This window comes from Euprymna scolopes, chromosome 13 (genome assembly GCF_053919585.1).
Source record: "Euprymna scolopes isolate OS-2025 chromosome 13, ASM5391958v1, whole genome shotgun sequence".
NCBI classification, from domain to species: domain Eukaryota; kingdom Metazoa; phylum Mollusca; class Cephalopoda; order Sepiida; family Sepiolidae; genus Euprymna; species Euprymna scolopes.
Genome location: NC_136494.1, coordinates 66,861,328 through 66,880,789, shown reverse-complemented (window position 1 = coordinate 66,880,789; position 19,462 = coordinate 66,861,328). Strand labels below are relative to the sequence as shown.

The following is a 19,462-nucleotide window of genomic DNA, read 5'->3' as shown; positions in this document are numbered from 1 at the left end:
AGCAAAACTAAATCCAACTCCAACACATCCCCCACATTTAGAAATGTCACACACCTTATCTAAAGAAGGTTTCAGAACTATTCCTTTGTACCAACACAAAAATATTGACCCCCCCCCCTCCCTACATCGTTTACAACTGTGGAAACACCAAGTCCCGACTGTGATAAATTCTACATGAAGAACACATACAGCACCTCCTCAATAAAAGATTGTATGTACAGAGTTATCAAGTAGAGTTGATATGCTGAACTCAGTTTTCTCATGACCATTGTTTCAATACACAAAAAACAGCAACATTTAAACTTGCACACACAACTCTTTGACTTGCAGGTTTCAAAATGTATATCAAAACACACTCACCTCATTTGTTTGGTCATTGGCATTGATGAACAGGACTTTCCAATCAGGTGGAAGAGAATCATTCTTGATGGCGAAACCATGGTTTTGTGATGTGATGAATGCCTGGTCATTGAGTACGTTTACAACCGGCTGATTATGACCGCTAGAAAAATAATAAAATAATGTGTCGCAATAAAACACGTGCCAGTTATTGTCAGATGTTAGACACTAGTATATTATACTTCTGATAATCGATAATGCTGTGAAACTGCAGTAACATGTTAAATACAATTTATCATTTACTATTGACAGTGCTCTATCCAAAAACATAGTGAGCCCTTTGTTGAACATATTTTAATTTTGTTCTATTTCAAAAGTTGTTTTTCCTTGTTATTGTGTCATATATATTGTTAGTTATCATTTCAAAATAAAAAGATTTAATTCACTCATATTTTATTTTTATGCAATTCATCTTATGCTTTGTCAAGTAGTAGAAGTCCAAACAATAGATACGAGTCTCTTGGGGAAAAAAAAAAAAAAAGTTGGAATTTTTTTTTTCTTTGGAATGAAAAGAATAAGGTAAAGAAAAATGTTGATAAAAAAGAAATGGATCTCTTTTAAAGTTTGCAAAATTATAAGAATAAAAAACTTATTGTAAAATTTATAAGCAACCTTTCGAAAAAAAAAAATTTTTTTAAATAGCACAATTGAATTCATGAGGAGACATTATTTTATGGCGTCATATTCGATTTTTCAGATTTCAGCCATATTTCTAAAATTTTGTATTCAGGTTCAAATAAAGAAGTTATCCACAAACTCTAGAAGATTCTATTTGCAAAATATTAATAAAAACAAAAAATTTAATTTAACCATTACCAATACACATTTTTTCCTCTCGTAAATAAATATTTGTATTCAATTGATGCAATCCTTTAAATTTAATTAACAAAACAAAAACATCATTGATTTACTATTAGTCGCATTCAAATCACAAAATAAGTTAAATAATACCCTTTTTCCTGGAGTTATCTTACATTTAAAATTCTATTTCTAAACAATCATATAAGATACTAGCATGGGTGCCTGGCGTTGCCCAGGTGTTTGGAGGTGTATGTTGAGCAAAAAAAGGTCAATTTTTTTAACTTTGACCCCTATTATGACCCCTTAACATTTATTGTTTTGGGCACAAATCAAGTTATTAAGTTAGATCCATGTCCAAGGAACCTATATCTAAAATTTCAAGTGTTTAGACCCAAAATTGTCGGAGGAGTTTGGTAGAGTTCTCAAATGTAAAATCGTTGAACTTTAACCCCTTAACAGTCAAATATCTGGCCGAAACTCAATCACAGTGATTTTCCCAAATCTCAGTACCCTGTATATCAAATTTCGAGTCTAGACTAAAAAATGACAGAGTTATTGCGTAGGGAAATGTACACAGACAGACACACAGGCACGTTCACTTTTATAGATATAGAAATGTGCCTAACCGATTAAAAAATTTGAATTATTTTTAGATGTCTTTTACCTTAACCCTCCCATTAAATGTAAAATTACTAATTCAATAGGAAAAATTAATCCACATTCGAAATCAGAAAGGGGATAATTATTACTGTCTAAAATTTTACCATACTAATCTCCTCCTCACACAAAACCTTGAATATTTTTACGAACACAATTGCTATGTCAAACAATTATTTATTTTCATTATCTAAGAATATTTTTTAAAAACACATTTACACACACACTATTTATTTTAAACCTCTATGTTCCAATCTATTTGTTTTAATTTTAAAACACAAATTCGATGATCAAATCTCAACACCCATAAAAAGCACCTTTAAAATTTCAAGACATCCTAAAGTACCTTAACCCTTTCAAACCATAAAACTCCAAAGACTTATAAAACTTATAAAAACCAGTGACTAATAATAAGTAAATTACGAAGATATGAATATTAAATGAAGCTTACACAAATTGATTAGAATCTCAATCTTTCAGTCATTAAAAAATTTGTTTTCATTAAGTTTTTTTCACTATGCACTAAGATATAATTATATTGAGCGTATTGTATAGGCCAAGAAATTTCCTTATATTTATCCTATTTAATTAACTCAAGAGAATAATTTTATTATGATTCACCCATTATCAATTCTTAGCATTTCCCATGCTTACAATTAAGCATAAAGCCTTACTTTAGCCTTATTAGATTAATTTTAGTGAAACTTCTCTTAAAGGAGTAAATCATTAATAAGAGATATTTCCAACTCTTCAGCTCACAATGTATATAAGAAGTTTAACTTATATTTTCAGACATACTATTTATATGTTTGAAATAGGCTAGCATATACTTAATGGAGACAATTTTGTATAATTTCTTGTTTTTTATTTAGCAAATTCTCATTAGATGTTACTATATGGAAGTGCATAAATTACATTTTTTTCTTCTTTTATTAGTTATGTATTCATTAGCTTTACCTGATATTGACCATTTTAATTATAATAAATTTTATTTTTAACTAATTAACTAACATTAATAAGAAATATTGCATATATACAAGTAACAAATTTAGTAGCTCAGTAGAACACTGGACACCAATGAATGGCGTTTGGGTTTGCAATATCTAGCCACACTGATTATTAGTAAACGATAGAGTAAGTATTTGTAGAAAATATATATGTGTTTTGAAAAATAGATTTCGGAAAATTCTGAATCTAAGTACTGTTTTTGATTGTAAATTTTTGTTTAGACTTTCTTTCAACATTTTGTTTGTCTGCAGTTTTCAACCTGCATTAATGCCCACATATCTGTTTAGCAGCAATGATTCAAGTAAACTATATATATATATATATATATATATATATATATATATATATATATATATGCATGCAGGGTCTTCAAAACTTAATCATCTATTTAAAAATCTTAATAAAACTTGTGCACAATGAACATATATTAATTCATTTAACAAATGAAGATAGCTCACAAATGATTTTCAAAATCTCTAACATTTTCTCAATAAATGGCTTCAATTGATCAATTGTTTGTAAATTTCTTCTCAAAACTTTATCATTAAAGAAACCTCACAAGAAATAATTAGAAATAAATAGTCCAGTGTGTGTACAGGCTACTATAATTGACTATTTGGTCCTATTTCACACTCAAGCTAAAACAAAATGGCATAAAACTGATAGGGTAAAAAAAAAAAAATTTCTTTTTTAGTATATAAGTTTTGCTATCAAAAATACAGTATTGATATTGTTAATATTTGATAACTTTCTGTATAGGCGTTTCATCTCTCTCTCTCTCTCTCTCTGTATCTCTATATATATAAAAGGCAAAATGTGTGTGACCATTTTTTGTATGTCTCGCAAAGGCTTTTCTCGCACACGGTCCCGGGGAAGGGTACGATCGCTTAAAAGTGTTTATATAGGCCGTAGATAATATCTAGGATTTGGGAAAGCAACGCTGGGTACCCACCCCCCGCTAGTATATATATAAAGGGCAAAATGTGTCCGTGTGTTTGTATGTCTCACAAAATCTTTTGACAGAGGCAACAGAACTTGATCAAACCGGTATCGTTTTAAACCTAGAACCTTCGGACAACAAATATCTAAAAATCGGCGCATAACATTAATTCCTTTACCCTAAACTCGACCGTTTTGTACAACGAGGGGTCGATTTTTGCATCATCATTTTAGCAAGTCAGCGTTCCCTTTTGAATTGACTACAGTTAATTCTGATGTTCGTGACTTTCAGTCACACCATAAAGACATGGACTAAGACGTCAGTTTTTTTATCCTCCTTCACTTTACAGGTTCAGCTTTACATTTAAATAGACAGGTGAGATTTATATATAGATACCATTTTTAAAGTGAATTTTCTATGTTTTTTTACTTGTTCTTCTAATCATCATCATCATCATCATCTCTTCGTTTTTGTATTGAGCACCGTTTTATGCATATTCTAATGTCTCTAAAGAACAACCAAATAAATAAAAAGACAATATTTTTCGTTATTGGCTGCAAAAGAATAAAAATGTTGGCACTTTCAGAAATTTTTTAAAGAAAATCAAAAATAAATAAAATTGTGAGTGTGGATTAACCAACATACAGTAAAACTCCTTTAATTTGAACTTCCTCTAAAGTTGGACTTCCTTTCATTTGGACTTTTTCTAAAACTGAACTTTCTCTAAACTTCAACTGTCTCGTCATTGAAATTGTATTAGCAATTTGATGCGAGGTTGCAGTAAAACTGTTTACATGGTTTAGTCAGATATTGCGCAGAAATGTTAATATTGGTACTATGTAATTAATGTAAATTAGCTATTGATAATTAATTTACACTAATTGTAATTTTTTTTCTTTTTCAGATTGCTACATTTAAAGCAAGCACATTAACAAAAGCATAGGGTAAATTATGCCCAGCGCCAAAGGCTTCTGAACTGAAAGAATCAGAGAATACATCTGGTCTAGAAATAATTCTTGAAACCAAACGGTTGCCGACCAACCATGCTGTTCTTAAATCACTTAATGCAAATGATGTTGAAATGTGGATGCAACAAGATGAGGAAACTACTGATCAATATCCTGAAGGCAGTAATGGTAATGAAAATAGCAACAGCTCCCATTCTCTTGACCCTAATGTAAATAACTAAGAACACTCTGATGAAGCAATATCATGGGATGATGCTGAAAAGTCTATGGAGACGGTTATAAAATTTCTAGAAAAAAGTCCTTACTTTAGTGACAACTATGTTTTGCAAACAATGTCACTCTACAGAACCAAAAAATTGTAGATTTTCGTGATCGCTTACGGAATACAATGGCAGCGCCCGAGAGCTCAATCGATGAAAATAGAAACTGCAATGAGACTCATTCAATGAATAAATAAAAAAAATGTATTTTACATGAATGTATGATTTCTGTAGATGATAACTTAGGTAATAAATACCTAACAAGTAAGAGTAGATTTAATTTATTTTCAATGTTTTTGTTCCTCATATTTAACAATTCTTACTTGCAATATATCGTAAACTCAACTTAATATATACTTGAAGTATCATATAGCAATGAATTTCGTTTTCTATTTCTTAATTCTTAGAAAATTAAAGTTAACTGCAGCATATTTTTTATCACGAAACTTGAACACCATCCTCTAATTTGAACGAAGTGGATGTTCAAATTATAGGAGTTATACTGTATATGTTTTGAAGCTGAAAACCTTTTAATTGAGCTTGTTGAGACAATTTGGTCAATATTATAAAGAATATTTTTTTTATAATTTAAGGAATATATATATATATATATATATACACATACACACTCACACACACATAAACACACACACCTTAGATTATACAACAAAATATTTTAGGGAATATCCGTTATAATATCAATCGAATTGTCTCCAATAACCAGCTCAATGAAGATATGCTTTATAACATGCATATCTGTGTGTTAGAAGATTTACTCTGCATTGGTAATCAAATATGTTGAATATAACTGATAAAACTTGAAAAAGGTATGATTTCTTTTATTAAAATGAGGCTTTAGTACCATGTTGCCTATAGATCACATATTTGTACATCTGACTAGAGTCTACTCATAAAAGTAAAAAATAAATACTACAGCACTTAATAAAAAGTTTACTTTAATATGTCAAACACTTTCTAGAATTTAATAATTTTTTAAAATAATTACCGGTTTCCTAGAGGGAGCTTGTAAGTTTTGGCTCCTGCAGCTAATGCAGTCAATTGGTTGCCCATGCAAATGCCAAAAATTGGTTCCGGTCGATTGCTCTCGATCACCTGAAGATTGAAAACATTTTTTTGATTAATTAGCATATTAGTTGAAATCTTAGGGTTATGGTGTACTTTGAAACAAATCAATAACAAAATTACCTCGGGGTGACAAAAAAAGTAAAAAACAAGATAGTGAAAAGGAAGGAGCTTTTATTTTGTTTTTTGTTTTTTTAAAAAGATGTTAATGTGATGTAAAATGTGTGAGTATTTAGAATGCGACTGTGATTGCTTTGATTGTTTCAAGTTGGAAACAAAATTGTAGACATGGTTTTATTTTGAAGTATACTTATTGTGGAATGTATTAATGACAACTGCAGAATTACACGCCTGATTGAAAGTGAAGCAAGAAAAACATAACGGACTTGACGATCGATATGAGTAGACGTCCCATTTTTGCTCCCATCACTACACCACACTTTTTAATTAGGATACCAAGTAAAAATACACAGGGACTACATTTCATTAGTAAGGTTATTTACTCATTCCGTCAGCCATGACAGAGTAGATGTCTTTAGTAATTTGCAATTGTATTCTTGGTATCAGTTTGCAGTATCGAAAGAAACTTCAACATCGAGAAGACTGAATTTTATTTAGTACTTTATCTGTAATGTTACACGTCCTTCTATACAGATTTCAGAGTTCAACAGAAAGGTTCGAGTTCGACAAGATACACATGAAGGTGAGAGTTTACATCTGCTGAAGCATGGTGAGAATAATATTCAAGATGAGAACAGTAGTTTTAATAATCCAAGTAATACTACAAATTGTTTTTAGATGATGATTAGCAACTTATGTTATTTGGATTATTCAGACTACTGTTCTCATCTAGAGTGATCAACAAAGCTGTGTCTTGTCAAATTTGATGCATATTTATATTAAACTTTGGAATCTGCATGGAATTTCAAATGGAACCATTTAATCCATAGGGATAGCTTGTTCTCATTTCATCAGCTATGAAGTATAAGGAAATATTAAGTAATCCCTAATTGCATTCTTAATATTATATGTACTGATGATGGAATGTTCAACCTGTAGAAGACTGTCACTTAAAACCGATTATTACATAGCACCTTATCTGACCTATAAACAAAAACAGAAGTCTTCATATTGTGAAAAGTCATTTTGAATGTATTTTCATGTAGGACTACATGCTTTTAAAGATTTATTATTTTAATGGAAGGAAACTTTTGTTGTTTTTTTTTTTAATGGAAATCGTTTTAGACAAGGTATGAAGCCAATTGATGTAAAACGCTATAGAATCAAAGATGATCATAAGACAGGGCATGTGTATTGACTTTCGTCTTAAAAAGGCAAAGTCTATAGGTAAAAAAGGAAAATAGTTAGCTGGAAAACAGTTCAACACATCTGCAGTTCTTGGGAAAGAAAAAAAAAACGCTACTGGAATAGGAAGCTGTATTACAATGAGAAATCAAAAGAGCAAATCGATGGAGACCACCAAATGGACAAGTCAAACAAGCTGGGACAAAGGAAGCAGAGAATAGAGCAAACAATTCTGAAAACACATGCAATAATAGAATTTATTGAAGAAACCGAGCAACATCACATCTATAAGAGAGTGGCTGCAAAGAAGCAGAAAGTGTGGAGCCAATCAAATTACAGATACATTTCTGTACCTTATTAGGAATCCTCAAATTTAATTTGGGTCTAAATAGTCCAGTAGTTTGCATCACTCCAGAGGTTTTGATTGGCTTACAGTTCAACCAATTTACCTCTGTAACACAATTGCTTCAAAGGAAACTGCATTTACTCAGAAAACAAATACAGTAAAATACAGTTAATCTCTGCTACATCATCACCCCTTTTTTAAATTCTTAGCACCATATATTTTAGTGATGGCCTTATGTAGCATTAGAGGAACTTTTTTTTATCAATTCTATTTTGTGATAAAACATTCAATTAATCCCGAGAGAATTCTTACCTTCCGCAAATTTAGGATAGTGTCCGTACTCAGTGCTGGATCACCGGGGCCATTAGAGAGAAAGAGACCATCATATTCTTCGTTGGTGAAATCGTAGTTCCATGGCACTAGTTTTACTTCAGCACCACGCTGCAATGCAAAGAGAAAATCAGATTAACAACTGGTTTGAGAAAGAAAAATAAGGGTGAGCGCAGCAATAAATAAATTTTTTAAAAATTACCTAAAAAACTACTCATTTGTTATCGAAATACATGGAGATTCTTAAACTGCACGAGTGCTTTCCTGCAGACTACAACATAGTCGTCTTCAAATCCAATGTCAACAAGTACTTATCATAAACCGTTTCCCAGAAATAATTCAACTTGATCAATTTCAGCTGATAATCGATCAATCTGATTGACCTTTATCCTCGTATGGCTCTTTGCCTTGATAAGTGATGACCCAATAGTAAAAAAAAAAAAAAAAAATATTTGTCATCTGCTGACAGCTGATTAACTAATCATGTCGGTATTTTCTAGTTACTTCCATAAGTATGCCAGAAGATGCTAACGTGATGTTGCTAGAATTTGGATCAAAATCTGAATGAGTACTATTTCTTGTTTACCGATTATGAAGAGATGATCAATATCTATTACCAATGGAGATTTGGTATTTGTCTGTCTGAAGACAAACTATACTATTACTTCTATTAATTGTGCTATCTTTAAATGTTCAATTCAGGTTATTATACTATTTCAGACGAATACTCAAGTTTCACACTACAAAAATGTTGTCATCTTCTGACCTTGACAAGACTTCTGATGATGTTGTGTTTGATTCCGCAATCAACGGTCAAAATCTTGATTGGATTTCCTTTACCATAATATTTCACTTCCTGAAAAAAATAAAAAAGGAGTTAAAGATAAATAATTCTATTTTAATCTTTAAATACAAAATAAAAATAAAAGTTTTAACTTTACAAATTTTATAATTTCTATTTTTTTTTTATATTAAAATTTTATTATGCACAAAAAAAAAATTTGTAAATACTAAATAAAACTTCAATATTCTTTTTTCTTCAAATTTTTTTTTTTTTTTTGTATAAAAAACAATTTTAATTAAAATGAACAGGTAGTGGTGTGAAATGATCAAGGAAATAGTGGCTACACGGGTGCAAACCTAAAACAGTTTGATTTCAAGGCAAGATTCATGGTTATGCAAAACAGGTGCTGTTGGTTGGCAGTTAAAAATAGCTAATTAAAGGAGCAAAATTTTTTGCTTGTAATTCAATTCGCTTATTGACGCCATATTGTCTGCACATTTTGAAATGGTATTGGTTTATATGTCAGGTGTTTTTTGGATTGAAGGAAAAAAATTAATTCAGCTTTCTGCATGAATACAGAGAACCAGTATTTTGTGTGTTCTTTAAATGATTTACTAGGAATTAATTAACCAAGCATATATTTCAAGAGGTTAAAGTATTTTAGTCAGTAATTTAAGAATAAATAATTATCAAAAGAAATTGATGCAACAAGTAAAGAAAAAAAAATCCCTAAAAATTCAATTTTATACAGGTTAAATAGTTAAGATAATTTACTTTGTATACATCCTAATCTAAATAACTTGTTTTAACTACTGAAGATAGAGCCTTTGAGGATATATTAAAAGTATTAGTAAGTTTGATTGGATATTCCGCTGAAATAAAAGAAATTCGACCTAGCTTTTTTCTAGTTGAAATAAAAGACATTTATTCATAGTACTTTCCAAACTACACCTGTATCATGAGTTTACAAGTATTTCTGTTTCACCACCATGCAGATTTTTAAAATCTCTCTCTCTGGCACGTGCTTCGTCTCACCATCACGTGGTTCCAAATCTCTTTTTCTTCACTTCTATGTTTGCAACTTAGCCCATGACACAGTTATTTGAACATATTTTTTTTGTTCAAAGTTTGGATTGCATCTTGTCTAAATATACGTCAGTGACATTGAATAATGGAGATGCAGAAGGCCTCAAAAAGTAAACTGAACTTTTTAATTTAAATTTCACCTTCATTTATGTTTCTGAATTTTTTAGATGAAGATTGATATGTTATCCGGTTTAATCAGACTATTGTTTTCATCTCGAGTGTTATTTTCACAATGTTTCTGTCTATGCAATCTCTTACCTTCTTCAGGTGTATCGTGCCAAAGCCAAGAATTTTCTTGTGAAACTTAGAAATATGAACAGAATTTTGAACAGAGCCCTCTATATAATCCACAGAGGTAACATGCTCTTGTTTCATCAACCATGACCGGATGGAAATCTTAAATAATTTGCAATCGACATAATAGATAAAGTACTAAATAAAATTCAGTTATTAGTGACATTATTTTGGAGGTTCAAGGTTCAATCCTCAGTGTGGATAATACTAAGAATACAACTGCAAATTATTTAAGACTTCAAATCTGTCACGGCTAATGAAACTAGAGCATGCTGTCTCTGTGCATTAAATAAAGGGTTCCATTCAAAAATCTGTGCAGATTACCTGAGTTCGACAAGATACATTTAAACAAAGGCCAAAGGTTGCATCAGCTGAAACGTGAAAATAGCTTTCAAGTGAAAAAAAAAAAAAAAAAAGTAGTTTGAATAATACAAATTGACCTTCATTTTTTTTTTATAAGTTTGGAAATTTTAATTTTAAAAACCTGTGTCAATAGAATGAACGTTTTTAATTTATTGTCTAGTTTCGGATCATTGATAGAAATATTCATTATTTTATTTTGCTTAAGTCTGTTCAATTAGAAAATTAGAACCAAACTCTTAATATTTTAAGTTGAGTTGCACATTGATTTTTATTTACAAAAAAATAAAAATAAATAAAAATTTTTTAAAAACGCCGGTTGAATAAACATCAACGAACTTGCTTAAAGAAAAATTACTCTTATGCTCCCATCCCCCTAAGAATGGAAGAGCGCATATATAATAGAGAGACAACATTGCCAGAAAAGGTGTTGGCTTAGAATTAGTTGATTTATCTCCCTTGGGTTGTATCCATGTATTTTTCCTTGAATTATTCTGGTCGAAGTCAGAAGATGTACCAAGAAATTAAGAAAAACTCGTTCCACATATATGCAGAATTTACAAGATTTTACCCCCCCCCCAAACTGGTTTTACTTATCTATTAAAAAAAAAAGTAATCCTTAACTATAAGCTAAGACTAAATGATCGACTATAGGCTCCCTTTTCATTAGCTGCTACACCAAGGTGTAGGGAAGGATGCCATTTCATTCCCAGGATTAATACATTTGCCATTAGCAAGGGTGCACCAAATACAAAGTTTTAAGTCTCTGGTGTGATTCAACTGAGGATTGAACTTCAGTCCCCAAGTCCATTAGTGAACACTTTCCATTATGCCAAATAAATGATTTTTCATCAAACATATACAGATCTGAACAAGCCAGCCTTTCCTCTATCATTTTTCCTTCTCCAGGCTGACCAATTAACTGGTTGGGTAATCCACCTTCTGCTTATGATGTACTGAAATAAAAACATATTGAACAAATTTAATGTAGAAATAAAATACCAAAACTTACAGTTGTAGAAACTTCTGCTGTTAGATTCTTACAGTTTGGATCATGGAATTCTACAGGCTGATCTTCAAATTCAATTTTTCCTAAAATCGTCCCCTGTTAAAACAAAAAACAATCGTTTTTAACTAAGTAAAATCATAATTATAGGGACAAAAGATTTTAAAAAACGGAGCAATGACAACATTTTTTATTATACATAAAAGCACCGTGAGAGAGAGAGAGAGAGAGAGAGAGAGAGAGAGAGAGAGAGAGAGAGAGAGAGAGAGATCCCTATGGACTCCAAAACTGTTAAGCAGATTTTTTAAAATGTACTTTGTGTTTTTTATCAGAATGCTTGATAAGTATGAAAATCAATAATAGAAAAAAAATCTGATTAAAGGAACAGTCTGAAAGTTAACACCCTTACACAACCTAACATTACAAGTGCATTAGAACATTTTTATCACCACACAGAGAATGGGTCAGCATACAAAAATCAACAGTAATTTCTTTGTAAAGACAGGAGTGCATTCAAAATTAATGTTTCTGTTTAGAGCAAAATGGACCCATGGTACTTGACTTTTACATTTTAATTTAAGCCATTATATTTTTAAAAAAAAACAATTTTATATAATAAACAGGTTCACTACAGTGCAATGTAGACTGCAATGTATTGTGGACGAAATTACTGCAGGAGGAGAGGCATGTGAAGCTTCCTCCAGATGTACTACAGAGCAGGCAATTGATTTGATTGAAAAATGGTCAATTTGGCAAATTTCAATGATAAAAATATTGGAAGTGTGAAACTTTTTTTTTTTTTTTACACAGTGGTCACCACTTATCAAGGCCCGGAAGCCACTCAGGGATAAGGGTTATTGCAAGTACAGTACGTTAGTGTGGAGATTTGAAAGTGTTTATTTAAGGGGGCGGTTCATTAGAAATTTGTTAACGTTGGACTTGAAGATATCCAAGTTGTAGTCAGGTGGGAAGCAGGCAGACGGAACAGAGTTCCACAGGCGTGCAGTTCTAAGAAAGAAGCTTTGTTCATGGAATCTACGTTTTGATTTAGGCACAGATAAAGAGTGGGGGAAATTTTTCACAGTGGATTCAGCTAGACGGGTGTTTTTCGTGAAAGATTGGCAAGGGGGGGACCAGAGATTGGAGTTCAGACGAGCACTTGCCATGGAAATAACGATAAAACAAGGATAGGCTCGCAACATCTCTTCTATGAGAGAAAGGTTGCAGGGTAGAGAAAAGGGCATCTCCCACTAAGCCACGAAGTCGATTTTGTACTCTGTCAAGGCAGGATAGGCTGTTTTTAGCAGCTCCTGCCCAGATATGGCAGCAGTATTCCATCTTTGGACGTACTTGGCTTTTATATAGATAGAGAATTGCATCAGTAGTGAGATATCTTCTGGAGCGGTAGAAGGATCCCAGCATCTTTCCAGCGACCTTGGCAACAGACTTGATGTACGTGTTCCATTTCAGATCAGGAGTAAAGGTCTGTTGATCCTCATTGCTAGATGTTTTAATATTTATCTTATGAGGTTACTAGCATATACCCTCATCAGAAAGGAATATGTTCAGTAGTTAATACAAAATAAAGTCAGAGGTATATAAAGAAAAACTATACGCGATATAAAGTGGCTTTTAGAGCACAATGTTGATTTGCTGGAATTACAATCTCTTTATTTTTTAATAACAAACTTGTGATACACAAAAGCAAATAATTTCACATTTAAAAAATAAAAATTTACAAAAACAAAAAAAAAAAACTTAATAGAATTTAACACCTTTATAAGCAAAAATAAACCAATTAAAACAAGTCATCAAAAAGAAAGAAAATGGCCGCAGTACCTTTAAAAAGAAATTATATAAATGCTCAATTGTATACATGTTAAAAAGTAAATATTTCAATTTCGATCAAATTTGTAATATTTCTAAGTAAGCTTTGAAAAACTTTACTTCTAATAACTGGTGTTAAACATTATAGACTTTTTCATTCCGATTCTAGTTTGGTCTGCTGCTACCAGATCAGTCTGTCTGAAGATACTGGCTTTCTGACCTAACACTCCTCAAACATTGAGGTTATCGGGGGAGGGGGGATCTTTTCTCTTTGCATAACTTCATCATTTTTACAAAGTCAGAAACAAAACTTTTTCTACAGAAAACGACCAAACCAAACACCATAAATATTTGAAGATGTAAAGAACTTTAAGCAGACAACTTATCACAATGATTGGATTTGCCATTAAATAATTTAAAAGGGTTGATATGCCGTAAAAAAAAACTAATTTGTAGTGGTGTATGGCAGTATGTTATATTTTGTAAGCCTGTCTAATTGAAATAGAAATATATATATATATATATTTTATCCTTGTAATTCTACATATCTTTAAAATTGGAACCTATCATGATCATCAAAAGAGCAATTAAAAATATGGAAAAAAAAGATGAAAATAAAATAAATTACAATATTTATTGACTCATCAAATTCAAACAAGAAATTATCAATGATTTTTATTATTAAATGTGTGATATACACACACACAAGGTAGAATGAGATAAACTAGAGGGCAAAATGAGACAGGTATGGAGAGAGGTGGAGAAATGAGATTGGTACAGAGAGGGGGGCATAGAATGAGGCCGGTACGAGAGGGGAATAGAATGAGGCAGGTATAGGAATGGAGTGGAATGAAGACTAAGCAAAATAGAGAGAAACAACCTCTTACCATATCTCTGACTTTTTTTGTAATCATTCGAGTGTCAATGCCATAAAGAGCAGGGATTTTGTCTTCCTTCAGCCATTGTGACAAGGATTTCACAGAATTCCAATGGCTGTGCTGGTGTGAATAATCCTGCACAATTAAACCAGCAACCTGCAACAACAAAAAACTTTCCATTTGAAAAGAAAAAACAATACATAAAATTAAAAAAAGTAAACATCCGTAAAATGAAGTCATTGTATCTATGCATCAACTTATGACAAAACCCTTTATCGAGATTGTCAAACGTATGTAAATAAAGTAGTAAAATAGAAATCGAAATATTAAATGATTTGAAATCATCCAAATTGATGTATTTGGATTATTCAGACTATTGTTCTCATTTTGGGTGTGATTTTTACGTTTTGGCCAATTTAACTTCCGACCTTCTTCAGGTGTATCTTGTCAGGTTTATCCGTGGCATAACAGACGAAGAACTTGTTAAAATTCAATTGTGACATTCTTTTGAAGGTTGAAGGTTTAATCTTCGATGGAAGCAATACTCAGAATTACAAATTACTCAAGACTTCTACTCAATCATATCTGAAAGAAAGAGCATGCTACACCCATGGATCAAAGAAGGGGCTCCATTCAAAATTTCATGCAGATTCCATAGTTCTGCAGAAAGATTTGCAAGTTCAACAAGACGCACCTGAAGAAGGCCGGAGGTTACATCAGCCAAAAAGTTGTGAAAATAACATTCAAGATGAAAACAGTTTTAAAAATCTATTACAAATTATCAATCTTCATCTCAAAAATTCAGAAAAAATTTATATTTTTTTCTTTGTCAAGTTCTCACTTCTTCCTCCTTCCTATATGTACGTATACAGGGTGGAACGATAAAAGTATCGCCTCCTAGAAAAAAAAAAAAAAAAAAAAAAACAATACTACAGCTTTATTTTTAAACATTATTGAAAAAAATCAATTCAGGTAACTTAATTATGTAGTAGGGCTGACATCTATTCAATGTAGCCGCCTTCAGCCTAAATCACCGCCTTGATATGGGTCCGGAACTGGGAGCATGCCTTTTCCACAAGCGCCGGCTGGAGCTCGGTGAATACTCAGCAGATGGTGGTGATCAAGATGGCTTTGGTGTTGTAGGAGGTCATGTTGGTGATGTTCTCGATATAAGGCCCAACGAAGTAGTCCAGCGTATTCAGGTCAGGGGAGGGGGGGCTAGTGAGAGAAAGATACAAAGTCGTATTTTCATTAATTTTTTACATTTTATGTATTCAGTTGTTGGTGTAGAACCATGGATGCATTCAAAGCTTGACTCACGTGTAATATTCACACCAGGAGGGTCAAGAAGGTTTCCTCCTTCAGGGAGTTAGTTTCTAGGAAGCATTAAATTCATAATCTTCATTCGCATGTATAACCCAGTCAGAGAAAATTATTTTGACAATGTTAGTTAATGCAGGGAGGTCAATTGTGACACAAGTGAGAGAGACAAACAATAAAGAAGAGAAGAAATGAAAGACAAAGTGAGAGAAAGGGAGACGGATTTATATGTCCAATGATTGCTTAGTGTTATAAGGGACATAATTACGGATAGCACCGGATACGAAACGATGTATAAAAGAGCGTCTTGAATTGTCTTGGAGTCAGTTCAGTGGTACGCACTAGCCCGACCGTCTCGCGTCTTACACTCTCCAAGTGTAGTCAGGATTAACCAAGCTCCCAGGACGAGCGTTCCGCTCACACACGTTAAGTTACCTTTTTCCTTTACCTTCATTTACGCGTATATCAACTTCAAGGCGAGCAGCCATTTTGTATTGTGTATTATTCGAAGTACGAATAAACCTTTTTGTTACGCATTCCACTCGGCGTATTTTGTCATGTTATTATATACCGTCAAAACGGGATATAACAGTTGGCGACAAGGATGATTCTTATCTCTTAACAGAGATAAATTACCGTACTAATAGGACTGTGTACTATTCAAATTTACAAGGATTTCGTTACTGAACACGTACGGCAAAGAACTATTCGAAATTGTCTTACATAAAGTACGGATTTCTCCGATATGAACTCACGGAAAGGTAATAAAATTGTACTTGAAAGATATTGACAAGGTAAAGTGAACTTTATTTATATTTTTTGAAGAGAAAAATATGTGAGGAACGCAGGCGGAATTCGAACCCGGCACCTTTGGATTACGTTTTTGGAAGAAAAAAAAAAAAAAGAACTTTTACGATTTTTTGTTTCTCTAAATTAAACAGACTATTGTTATAATTTAATTTTTTTTTCTTTTCTTTCGTGCAATCGTATTTTTGTTGAAAAACAGTTTGCTCATCTTCGGGCATTATTCGTTGTGTAAATTTGAAAAGTATTATTGTGTAAAATTACGTTTAGGCAGAATTACTATTGCTAAATTGTATGAACTGTGTGGAAACATTTATTCTTGCAAGACTTGTTGCTAATTGGCGAAAAATGTATACTTACGAAATTTTGTGGAATCATTGTTGTAAATTTTAGAAAGACATTTTTTTTTTTAAATATGGAACAATTGGCTGAGTTGACGAAAGTGCTAACTCTTAGCGTTCAGGAACAGTCAAAAATGACACAACAATTCTTAGTGCAACAACAACAGCTGCAACAACAACAGCAAGAAATGGCACAAAAAACTTTAGAGGCACAATAAGAACAAACAAAAATACTTCAACGCCAAATGTCAACTCAACAAAAGAATTTGGAAAAATTAATTCAAACCTCGACAACTGAAAAAAAAAAACGAATTTTTCTGCAGAAGGTATTTCAAATTCTTTGTCGGAATTTCACTACTCTCCCGATACTGGCGTTACATTTCCAGCATACTATAGAAGGTATGAAACAGTTTTTACAAAGAGGTGTTCGGATTGGACCGACGAAGAAAAAGTCACGCTGTTGCTCCAAAAACTGGGTACTGACGAAAACACTAAGTACGCTAACTTAGTTTTACCCAAAAAACCGGAGGAAGTGACCTTTGAAAAGACAATTAATACGTTGTCTAGAATATTTGATAAAAGAGATAGCCTTTTCCACTCTAGATATAAATGTTTGAATTTACAGAAATCGGAATCTGAAGACTATTTAGAGTATGCTTGTATTGTAAATTGCTTAGGTGAATCATTTAAATTAAATGAAATTTCTGCGGATTTATTTAAATGTTTAATCTTTGTACAGGGACTCACAGAACCAAGGGACAAAGATATCAGATCCCGGATCCTGACAATTATGGAGTCGGACCCAAATATAACTTTACAAAAAGTTACCGAGGAATGTCAACGTCTCATTAATATCAAGAGAGACAACAACCGCATTGAAGAAAAAAGCGTTTACAAGGTACAACATGTAAAAAGGCAAAGGACCCCTAGAACTTACAAGACCCAAGAACAAAGGACCCCTAGAATGCACAAGTACCAAAATTGTGAATGTTGTGGAAGTACGAGACACACCAAAAAGACCTGCTGGTTCAGGAATAAGATATGTTACGAATGTGGGTTCAAAGGCCACAAGGGAACGTACTGTGACCAGAAGAAAAAACGAAAGACTGACAAAGTGAATGCGCTTCGCACAAGGAAAGATAAAAGTTGCGAAAGGCGTAAGTATGTCAGTGTTCACATAAATGGACATCCTGTAACATTACTCCTGGATAGTGGTTCGGACATCAGCATCATAGATGAAGATATCTGGAGAAGAATCGGTTGACCCGAACTAATGGAAACCAGCAAGATGGCGAGGAGTGTGTGCGGCAAAAAGTTGGAATTTAAAGGAGAACTGACATTTGATGGTCAGACACGCACGTCCAAAGTGTACGTTGTTCCAGGAAGGAACACAAGTCTGTTTGGAGTGGATTGGTTTGTCCTGTTTAACTTATGGGAGCGACCAGTTAATTCTTTTTGTAATAGGTTGAACACAGAGAAAGCAAACCAAGTGGAAGACTTTCTGGACGATGTAAAAGCAGAATTTCCAAGGGTTTTTGCTGAAGGACTTGGACATTGTGTGAAAGTAGAAGCCAAATTTGAAGTGAAGAAAGATGCCACCCCAGTGTTCAAACCTAAAAGAAATGTACCGTTTTCATCGATGGACGCAATCGAGAAGGAGTTGGAAAGACTTCAACAGTTAGAGGTTATTGAAAAAGTTGACCATACGGATTGGGCCAGCCCGACGGTATATGTGAAGAAAAAAAATAACAAAATCAGGGTCTGTGCGGACTTCTCAATAGGCCTTAATGACTGTTTAAAGGACCACAATTATCCCCTTCCATCGGCAGAAGATCTATTCTCAAAACTAAACGGAGGAAAAACTTTTTCCAAGATAGACCTCTCAGACGCGTACTTGCAAATCAAGGTCAATGATGAATGTTCAAAGTACCTGTGCATTAATACGCACAAGGGTATCTTCAAGCTAAAGAGGCTTCCTTTTGGCTTAAAGGTCGCCCCTGCTTTGTTTCAACAGATAATGGATACGATGCTCGCAGGGTTGGAATTTGCGATGGTATACCTTGACGATATCTTGATAAAGAGCAGTAATTTGCAAGAACACAAGAAGCACGTGAGAGAAGTACTTAAGAGAATAGAGGGGTTTGGTTTCAGATTGAGTCCGGAGAAATGTGATTTCTTCATGAAAAGGATCAAATACCTGGGTCAAATAATTGACGAAGATGGACGAAGGCCAGATCCACAACGGACCGAAGCAATTGATAAGATGCCTGCCCCAGACTCAGTATCAAAACTACAGTCATTTCTGGGATTGGTACAATACTATGCGATATACATCCCTAATGTACATAATTTGAGAGCTCCTCTTAACGAGCTACTAAAAAAAGGCAGTAGATGGAATTGGACAAAGGAATGTGAATCTGCTTTCCAGAAAATTAAGAAATGTTTACTATCAGATCTGGCATTAGCACATTTCGATCCAGAGAAAGAGATTGTACTAGCAACGGACGCCAGTGATTACGGAGTTGGTGCTGCATTACTCCACAAGTATGAGGATGGAACAACAAAAGCAATCTCTCACGCATCAAGAACTTTGATTGCAGCTGAGAAAAACTACAGCCAGATTGAAAAGGAGGCTCTCTCAATAATATTTGGAGTCAAAAAGTTT

At 33.0% G+C, this 19,462-nt stretch overlaps 1 protein-coding gene across 1 annotated transcript in view; it reads right to left on the bottom strand.

The window, feature by feature from the left end:
* LOC145292057 (carbamoyl-phosphate synthase [ammonia], mitochondrial-like) overlaps positions 1-19,462 on the bottom strand; it is a 165,484-nt gene that overhangs the window by 98,390 nt on the left and 47,632 nt on the right. The window contains exons 4-9 of the mRNA XM_080138102.1: positions 14,342-14,488; positions 11,634-11,726; positions 8,864-8,953; positions 8,080-8,208; positions 6,040-6,146; positions 361-502 (exon numbers count right to left, since the gene is read on the bottom strand). Of these exons, the coding sequence (XP_079994228.1) occupies positions 361-502; positions 6,040-6,146; positions 8,080-8,208; positions 8,864-8,953; positions 11,634-11,726; positions 14,342-14,488 (708 nt within the window). The remainder of the gene's footprint in view (positions 1-360; positions 503-6,039; positions 6,147-8,079; positions 8,209-8,863; positions 8,954-11,633; positions 11,727-14,341; positions 14,489-19,462) is intronic.